This window comes from Petaurus breviceps, unplaced genomic scaffold (genome assembly GCF_028583685.1).
Source record: "Petaurus breviceps papuanus isolate PSGF00001 unplaced genomic scaffold, PetGlider_PUasm1.0 90977, whole genome shotgun sequence".
Lineage (NCBI taxonomy): Eukaryota > Metazoa > Chordata > Mammalia > Diprotodontia > Petauridae > Petaurus > Petaurus breviceps.
The window spans coordinates 40,955,536-40,965,720 of record NW_027187391.1 but is presented as its reverse complement, the minus strand read 5'-3'; the positions used below and the strand labels follow the sequence as shown (position 1 = coordinate 40,965,720).

Sequence of the window (10,185 nt, the reverse complement as noted above, 5' to 3'; positions counted from 1 at the left end):
TATCTATCTATCTATCTATCTATCTATCTATCTATCTATCTATCTATCTATCTATCTATCTATCTATCTATCTATCTATCTATCTATCTTCCCAAGCTCCTTGGATTAGTATTCAGGGTCTGCCTCATAACTTTAATATTCCTCCACTTCACCCCACCTATCTCTGTATTCTATACAATCTCTACTGCTTTATTTTTGATCTTACTATTTCTCTAGCCTCAAGTGTATCTTTCCTGCTTTCTGTCAGTTCATGCTCATTATGTTTTCCTAGGTCTAGCTCAAACTTCAACTCTATGAAGCCTTTCTTGACTATGCCCCATCTGTCTTGATTTTATTACTTTTTATTCGTCCCCACTTAGGATCTATGGATACATGTTAAACTGTTCTGTTATTTTTGCGTAATAATAACACTAGATTGCATTTGTACAGTGCATTAAGGTTTGCAGATATCTGATTTCATCAGCTTTATATGCTGCTTTGTTATTGTCTTTTGATTGTTTCAGGTAGGTATGTTTCTCCAGGTAGATTATAAAGTCCATAAAGGCATTAATGAGTCTTCTACATTTGAGGCACCTATAAAATTTAGAGGAGCAGGTAACAGAGGGTGAAGCTAAGAGCTTAAGTGTGTCAGGAGTGCAATAATTCAAAGTGAGCTAAAGTCCAACTATATTAAAAAAGGGTTTGGTGTTTTAAAAGCTATTTTGAAAGAAAAAGTACCTTAGGGACCTTTACTTGGGGATGGATGGGACTGATAACTGAGCAGAGGGAATGCAGGACTGCTCAAATTTTTATTTTGCTTCTGTTTTCTTTGCTAAGGAGAATGACTTTTATACTGGAAATGACAGAACAAAAATTACTAAAAGGGAGTTGATACCCAAAGTAAGTCAAGAGAGAATAAGAAAGTGCCTGACTGCCCTCAGTGAATTCAGGTCACTTGGATGAGACAAAATATATTTTTATGTGATCCCAAGCCACTGTTAGTGATACCAAAGATGGTGGAAAACAGTAGAGGTTCCACAAGATGGGAGGACAGAGGTCTTTGATATTTAAAAAAAAAAAAAGAAGAGAACAGTCAGCACAGTACCAGCCAGTGAGCTTGGTTGATTCCTGGGAAAATTGGAGAATGGATCACTAAAGAGATAAGGAAATGGTAATTACACCACATGGCCTCATCAAAAACAGATCATGTCTGATTAGCTTCATTTCCTTTTTTGACAGGATTACTAAACTAGTAGACAAAAGGAATGCTGTACATATTGATATAACTAGATTTTAGTAAGGCTTTTGATGAAGTATCTCAGACTGTTACTGTAGGGATGATAATGGGATCTGGATTAGACAATCTTTACTCAGATGTATTCAATTGTTAGTACTTTAAAGGCAGGAGCTCTCTCAGGACAGTTTTCTAGGGATCCATGCTAGTTCCTGTGCTGTTAATGTCTTTGTCAGTAACTTGAATTAATAACAAAAATGGAATGGTTGTCATATTTGCAGATGATGCCAAGCTGGTAAGGGGGTAGCTAACACATTGGATGACCAAATCAGAATCCCAAAGGATATTGATTAGCGAGAGAATTGGGCTGAATGGAATAAGGTGAAATTCATTAGGGTTAAAAGTTGAATATTATCTTTAGGTACCAAAACAGATACAAGATGGAGGAGGCATGGTTTGATTGCAGTTATAAAGATAGAGCGGCAGTCAAAAAATAAAAAAGCAAGGGCAATCTTGAGCTTTCATTGACAGGCATAGCTTCCAGGAATAGATAGATGATAATTCCACTGTATTCTGCCCTCATCAGACTGCACGTGCATAATTTGGCTTCTTTCTTGGTGCCATAGTTTAAGGACAATGATAAGCTGAAGAGTGTCCAGAACAGGGCAACAATGATAGCAAAGGGGATGAGTCTGTGTTCTTTGAGGATTAGTTGAAGGAACTGAGTATGTTTACCTGGGGAATAGAAGACTTGGGTGGGAGCATAATATCTCTCTTCAAGTATTAAAGGGCTGTCAAGTGGAGGGAATTTGTCCTGTGTGGCCACAGTGAGCAGAACCAGAAACACTGGGTAGAAGTTGCAAAGAAGTTAACTTAGACTTCAGGTCAGGAAAACCTTTGTAATAATTGGAGCCGTCTAAAAGGGAATGGGCTCCTTGTAGAGGTGACATGCACTTGTCCCAAATGTAATAGTGGGGATTCCCCTCCTATATAGATTGTACTACATAGCTACCCCAGTCCCTTCCAGTTCTCGAATCCTGGGGTTCTCTGATTCTGTGAGTTAGTCCAGTGCTAGTCATATAAGAGATGCTTAATAAATGTTGGTAAAAGTTGAACTTAACCTTCAAAAGTCCCCAGCTCTCCTCCAAGCTGAATGCTGTAGGACTTGAGGGAAAGGAGCTGCAAGTCACATTCATAACCATGATTGATAGCCATATGTACTCTAATATTGTCACACATACTTCATCATACACACACATTGAGATGCCCTTGGATATATACAGGCACAGTTAACATACAGCTAACTTTTCCACATGCACACTAAGACAAGGGTCTTATGCATACAGGTACATAGCAAACGATATATTCACATTGAGATACAAGCTTCACAGGATGTCAGAGTAAGGACCTCAGATGCTCTCTAGTCCACACTGTCCTGGAACAAAATTTCTGTCTGTGGTTCCTCTGCATAGTCGTTCAGCCTCCAGTGAGGAATCCCCATTACATCTTAAGACAGCCCATTCCTTCTTTGGATAGTGGCACTTAGATGCTCCCAGTGCCTCACCTAGATAGTAATTGTGAACACCCAGATGCTCACATTGAGGTATTTTTTAATACACACACACACACACACACACATACACACACCCCTATGCCTACCTATTTACCTTAGATGACAGTTGTTGACAAATGAGAGCTCATCTGGAGGAAGACTATTAGGATGGACAGAGGGACTGGAACCAAGGCTGTCTGAGGCCACATGAAAGTAACTAAAGAGGTTTATCCTGGAGAAGAAAGGCCTTGGAGAGTGCCTGATATGATAGCTACCTTCGGAAAATCTGAAGGGCTGTTAACAGGGAAGTCCTTGTGATCAGTCCCTGAAAACAGAACTAAGAGTAACAGGTGGATTCGTGGTGCAGGTTTTGGTTCAGTGTATGTAAAAACTTGGTAGCAATTAGGGCTACCTAAAAGTAATTGACTGTTGTAGCAGTCAGTAGTCCTGGAGGCTATTCAAAGAGAGACTTGAAGGATATTTTAACTTGGAGTCCACGAACTTGTTTGGTTTCCTTTGTAATCCCATGTATTTCGTGTATTTAAAAACAGTATTCTGAGAATGGCTCAGCAGGCTTCATCAGACTGCCATTGGAGCCTGTGGCACAAAAGAGGTTAAGAACCTTTGGAGTAGATGCTCCTGTGATTTTTTGACAGTGTAGTTGGAGTATTGGAAAGAACGTTAGTTTTGAAGCCAGAGGGTCTGGATTTGAATCCTGGTGCTGCTACTTGCTTACATGAGTGATCTTCCTCTCTACACCTCAGTTTTCTCATCTGTAAAATGGAGGCAGGATTGTACTAGATTAGTAGTATCAAACAAATAGAAAAGGGTTGCTGCTGGTTGCACATTGATTTAGAAAGTCACAAATTGCCATCATCTATGTTACATTTTTATTTATTTTGTACAGCATTTCCCAGTGAGTTTGACACCTCTGGACTAGAGGACCTCTAAGGAAGGTCTCTTCTAGCTCTAAATCTGTGATCCTGTGGGTTCACCAGATATGTTCAGTATAAGTTTATAACAAGAAACTTGTGTTTCTGTTGATAGTTATGTGGCTCAAATTTTGGGGAATCTGATAACACTCATTCACCATTTCATAAACTTAACTGAGGCCAGTGTCCTAGATAAAGGAAAACCTATGAAATAGCTGTCTGGGATTTCTGTGGAGTCCCATGAAGTAAAAAACTAAGAGGAGTTTCATTCTTCATCTTGCTTTGTTTATTAGTGCCTGACTTATCCTTCCTAGTATGTCAGTAATTATTTTTTAATGTATACCCAGCAGTCACCCCAGAGACTTCAGCTCAAAGGCAAAGAATTTTATAAATGGGCTGTTGAGAATGAAATTTACTTATTTCTCTAATTGTGGAAGTTTATTTCTCTAAGTCAGATTTTTTGACTTCCCATGACTGACTTTATGTTGAAGAATAACTAGAATTCTCCATCTTCAATACAGGCCAGTTTACTCTGACCTAATTTTTAGGCAGTTTAGTTGGGATTGTTTTCAGGGTAGTGATGACCTATGAATATGTGTTTATATCTAATTTTTACCTTTCTTTCAGGACTGTCGATACTGGGGACATCTATTAGTCTCTATCTTGTCCCGTTTTGCAAGAAAGCAATATTATTGGTTGTTATGATGGGTCTCTTGGGAATTTCTACTGGAGTTTTAGACACAGGTGAGTGAATTTTCTGCCATCATTTCTAGTTGGAGGAGAGGAGGGAGGGATGAGAAGATATCTTCTTTTAGAAAATGGGAGAGCAGACTCTGTTTTCTTCTAATTCTCAACTAGGTTACTCTCCCACATGGCACTTATTCCTGGGAAAGGTATTCTTCTTATTTACCTAGGGGGAAAAATAACAATAATCATTGTCAGGTGTGAGGTTGGGAATGGGAACCTTCTGCTGTGATTTGTGAGTACCTGCTTCATAAGCAATAGGTGTTGGTGGTTAGGATCCCCCAGAGAGGGAAGATTTTTTCTTTGACAGTAGTTCACATAACAGAATGACAACTTTCATTTAGGTAGTAAATCCTAATTGTTATGGTATGGATTGATTATTTAAAACTTAAACCAAATTTGGACCTAGAGTCTAAGTAGATTAAATTCAGCAAATATTTCCTAATTACCAATTAATTTGCCTTTTATGTTCAAGGTGTATTGAATACTTGTATTGAAATTAATGCAGAGGTAATTAGAGCTAAATCTAAACCTGTTCCTTGCCCTGCCTATCACTTTTTTCTGTTTTTTCCTTTCCTCCAGGATTCCTATGTTCTTCCCCAAATCCTTCCCTAATTAGCTGACCTCTGATACCCACTAAAACTTTTGCCATTTAATTTTGTATATAAATGCATACTATACATACATATATGTATGCCCACACACAAACATATTTAGGAGAAGGGCAGGCTGGATTTAGGATTTCATCAGCATAAAGATTCACCAGTGAGGAAACTCCTCTTAAGGCTGATTGACAACTGTTGTGCAATTTACAATCTTTGAGTGACCAAAGTCTAATTTTTTCCCATATGGCAGCCCTTCAGGTAGTCATTCTTGGAGTCAGAAAGACCTGAACTGATGACACGTGCTGGCTGTGTGACCCTGGGCAGGTCCTTTAGCTTTTCACTGCCTTAGAAACCTCTTTAGTATTACGTATGTGCACACATGTAGATGTAAAACAGTTTTGCCCACCATCCACACTGTAGCCCCTTTTGTTTCTCTCTCCCTCCTGCTTTACTGTAGTGGCTGAGGATGTGTGAGATAATGACATGAGGCTTTAGCCCAGTTTGGTGGCTTTTATCCATTGGTTGTTTGTCTGCACATCTGTAAAGTTAGAGACTGTGTGCCTGTTTGTATCACTTGGCCATCATGTAGTTAAAGGTGTTAGGGGGTCCTTAGAGGTCCCAGATGGGCTTAGCAGGATTCTGCAGATCCTCATGACCTGAAAACCTCATGCTGCACCTGGTATGTGCATAAATAACCTTTCCTCAAATAGGCGTCCGGAGCTATGTCTTACAGAGAATTTTAGTAACTTTAATGTTATCTGATGGTGTAAAACTGAACAGCATGTTTTACTTTGAGGCACAGTTTGTTCTCTCCCTTCTCTTGTTATGTGAGCCCCTCGGGGGGATATCTCCAGCTCCAGGACCTTTCCATCCTTTGCAGTTCTTGTCCTTCCGTAAGTCTTCCACAGAGATTCTGCCCATTGTGCACTAGGCCTTCTTCTTGGGCTTTAGCCTCTGAATGGCTGCACTGTTTGATGGGTTGTCATCAGCACAGCACCAGAGGCTCTCCCATCTGCTTCCCTTTTGTCTCACTCCATGACCCACCCACATTTTTTTCTGATCGTGCATGTTCTTGATGATATCTTTTATGCCCCTTCTTGTGTACCAGTTGCTAGTTTGTGCTTCGGAACAGTTAAACCCCCTCTGTCTCTCTGTTGTCCTTTGGGTCACTTGGCCATCTTGATTCTTTAGAGAGCATGCATTTTATAATTAGATAGTTTCATTGAGGAAAATGGCAATCAATGTTCACCATATCTGTAGAATTCATTTTTGAAACTCAAATAATGCAAAAGTGCTTCATAACTATCAAAGTTCCCTGAGTTTTGAAAGTAGGTTACTGTCATTTGGTTACTTACCCTTCTGGGAAGTCAAGTGGGCAGGAGGTGGGTCTTAACTTGTGATTTCATCGACATAATGAATCCCAAATGAGGAAACGCCTTCTAGAACTGCATATTAGTGACTTTTCTGCAACTTAAGAGATTCAGAGAGCAGCACAGGACCACATGGCTGTATGTATCAGAGACAGAACTTGAACCCAGATCTTCCTGACTCCCAAACTGGCTTTCTGGCTTCTATGCTGGTCTTCCTCTTGACCTAGCAAATTTATTTTTCTTGTGTACTATTTCTGACACCTATATCTCTTCTCAAGATAATTAATACATGGACTTTTAAGGTATTATGGCATATGGAATTTTTTACACAAAAATATGTTTCTTTTTATTATTTGTAGGTTGCAATGTCGTCATCCTGCATATATGGAGAGGTGAAGCAGCCCCACATCTGCAGGCCTTGCATTTCACTTTTGCTGTGGGGGCCTTTTTTGCTCCCTTAGTGGCTAAGTTGGCCTTGGGCAGTGCTGTGCCCCCTGAAAACCACACTTTAGCTGACTTCTCAAACCACTCTGAGCTCACCCTGCCGCCTGCAGCTGACTTAGAAGTCATATTTGGAGTACCTGCTAATAAGAATTTGCTATGGACTTATTCTGTTATAGGAACTTATAATTTGGTGACATTGTTCTTCTTTATTGTTTTGTTTTTCAAAAAAATTCCAAATCAAGAGAAAGCCAAAGAAGCTGCTCAGAGAATTCGAACTGCGAAATACCAGAATGTCCTAATTGGACTCCTTTTTATATTCTTCTTTTTCTACGTAGGAGCAGAGGTCACATATGGCTCTTATATTTTTTCTTTTGCAACACTCCATGCTGGCATGAGTGAAGGCCAAGCAGCAGGCTTGAACTCTGCCTTCTGGGGGACATTTGCTGCTTTCAGGGGCATGGCGATCTGTTTTGCTGCATGTCTGCGACCTGGAACCATGATTGTGTTAAGCAATGTTGGCAGCTTGATTTCCTCTCTGCTTCTAGTGATTTTTAATAAAAACCACATTTGTCTTTGGATGGCGACTGCGGTGTATGGGGCTTCAATGGCTACTACGTTTCCCAGTGGCGTTGCCTGGATTGAACAGTACATGACCATTAAAGGAAAATCTGCTTCTTTATTTGTAATTGGTGCTGCCCTGGGAGAGATGGTCATTCCTGTGGTGGTTGGATCTCTTCAAGGAAAATACCCACATCTTCCTGGGATTTTGTATGTTTCATTGGGATCAGCTGTTGCAACAGGAGTTTTGTTTCCTATCATGTACAAACTTGCTACTGCACCTCTTGAAAGCAAGATTCAGGAACGTAGAAAGAGTGAAGACCAGAAAGCGCTACTCTCTACCTCTCTGTGTAATGATGAGGATGAAGATGATTATGGAGAAGAGGATGCTGAAGAAGAATGGAACAAAGTTGACTTTGAAATGATTGAAATGAATGATACAATGAGGAATTCCGTAATAGAGACATCTAGAAAAATTTTGAGAGAATCTCCCACAGAAATCTCTAGCCAGCTATTGTCAAATAATATCCCATTTACTTCCTCTCTGGTTATTATTGGCAACTCCCCTGTGAAACCCCTCACTCTAGACAGGGAAAAGAATGACTAATGGAATAAAAGATGGATTGGTTATTGATTCCCTGTAACAACCATTGACTTTAAGGAGGCAGATCAGAGTAGATCATTAACATATTTAAAACACATTTTAGGGTTTGGCACTTAGAGCTATGATTACAGAAAATGGAAAATTCTAGTGTGTCATGTCCACCTAGAGTCTTTGCCAACAGAAGGAGGTCGGGTGTAGTGAAGTGACTCTAATGTAAAGGAACCTTCTACATTCAGAGGATGCAAAAAAGCATAACTATTTACGAAGTTTCTTACTTGCAGAAGTCACCTCAGAGAGTGATTGTAGAGTAGAATACATTTTCAGAATTCAAGAAACAACTGGTAGAGTTGGGAAACAACCAGCTCTAGTTGGTGTAAGTTGGTAAAGCCTCATGGAAGAATCTCCTTCTTGCCTTGAAAAAAGTTCTTTAATGTGTACAGATAATTGTACAGACACTTCTTTTCAGCTTGCAGCAAATGATAGGTTCTGATTTCTGATTAAAAGTATATTTCTGATAATAGTGAGAATATATCGTATAATGGAAAGAACCCTGCATTGGGAGTCAGGAGACTTGTGGTCGTAACTTTTACCACAAATTAGCTCCATCATCTTGCCTAATTCACTCAGTTTCTCTCAGTCTTAGTTTTCTTGTGAAAAATTTGACTTTCATAATTAAGGTCTCTTCTAGCTCTAAAAGTCTTTGTATGGTAATGAGACATCCTCCAAAGAATAAAATGCACTAAATTTAGTTATTCAGGTTGTTGATAAAGGCCATTCCATTCTTCCCAGAAAGAAGGGAGGTTGTGAGGAAAGAAGAGAGATAGAAATGACAAAATTACTTTTAAGACTATACTTTTGATAATGAATTTAGTGGCCTAAAAGTTTCACATACTTTAATGTTTAGAACTTTCAGTCATTGTCTCAAGAGGACATCCTTAATAATTAACTCAGCCATAGGGAAGTTTATGCTGTTGACAGTTATGTTTAAAAGGCAGAAAACTACTGACAAGTTAGTAACTTATTTTTCTATGCTAATTATTTTTTTTCTAAATTTGAAGGGGAATTTGCATATGTAAATTTTTGATATTGAAAAATAGATTAGAGTAGTATTCCTATATTGGTAGTTAGACCAATAGAGAAGGATCCTTCTAAGGTTCCATTACTTATGCTACAGATTTATTTCTAAGCTTTGCAGAGCTAGAAATTCAGTTATATCTGTTCATCTAGGTTTTGGTTGATAACCACATTCATAAGAGACTGAGCTATTAACCAGAGTGCCAATTCATTTAAAATAAGAGATTTGCCTTTGCAGTGATATATGCTCCTGTTGTCTTTCCAGGCCTCTTGCTGTTGTTTCATACCCAGGAAACCAAATGAAAGTTTACAATATTATTCAGTGTCACTGGGGCCCTTGAAGAGGAAGTAGAGCATCTTTTAAAGGTTTTCATCTACATTATAGAAAACTTGATGAGTTCTCCATAGTGGACAGTCTGGGGAATCCTTGGTTATTAACTTCTTTACTTAAAGTGTACCTCTTCATGCATACTATATTTTTTTCTCAGATTTCATAACTGATCACATTTTCTGGTTATATTTTCTATCATGGTACAACATACCTTTTCTCTTCTCTAGTTTCTTCATGCCTAGATGGTATACCTGTGCTGATTTCCCAGTGAACCTCTCATGGGCTTAGTGTTCAGATGTGTGTCCCTTTCATCATCTTACCTTGTTTCTAAGGAATGGCAGCCTTTGAGTCTTGGAACCTTTTTGCTTGTTTACTGCATTAGGCCACATTGAATGACCTTGATCTTAGGTGGACAGCGGTGGGAAGTATAAAAGGGAAGAAAAACACTCCTATGCTTTTTATAATTACCTTTGTCTATGAGTTTACAGATGCTTCATTTGCTTCTCCACTCTATAAGCCACCACAAGGGCCATCAGAGTAATATAGCAATTATGACAGTAGCTGAGTGGAGAGGGGCAGGCTGAGCTGAAGAAGGATGGTTATTACAGGGGAAAATCAAAAGATGCCAGGAAATGTAAAAAAGTACATTGAATTCCCTGAAAAACTGCTCACTGTTGTAGATTGCATTGTGGGTAGCCATACAGGTTATATATATATATATATATATATATATATATATATATATATATATATATATA

At 38.9% G+C, this 10,185-nt stretch overlaps 1 protein-coding gene across 1 annotated transcript in view; it reads left to right on the top strand.

The window, feature by feature from the left end:
- Positions 1 to 9,337, top strand: part of LOC138153192 (sodium-dependent glucose transporter 1-like) — a 22,383-nt gene extending 13,046 nt beyond the window's left edge. Inside the window, exons 4-5 of the mRNA XM_069077335.1 lie at positions 4,325 to 4,441; positions 6,776 to 9,337. Coding sequence (XP_068933436.1) covers positions 4,325 to 4,441; positions 6,776 to 8,025 — 1,367 coding nt within the window. The 3' untranslated portion in view covers positions 8,026 to 9,337. The remainder of the gene's footprint in view (positions 1 to 4,324; positions 4,442 to 6,775) is intronic.
- The last annotated feature ends 848 nt before the right edge of the window (positions 9,338 to 10,185 follow it).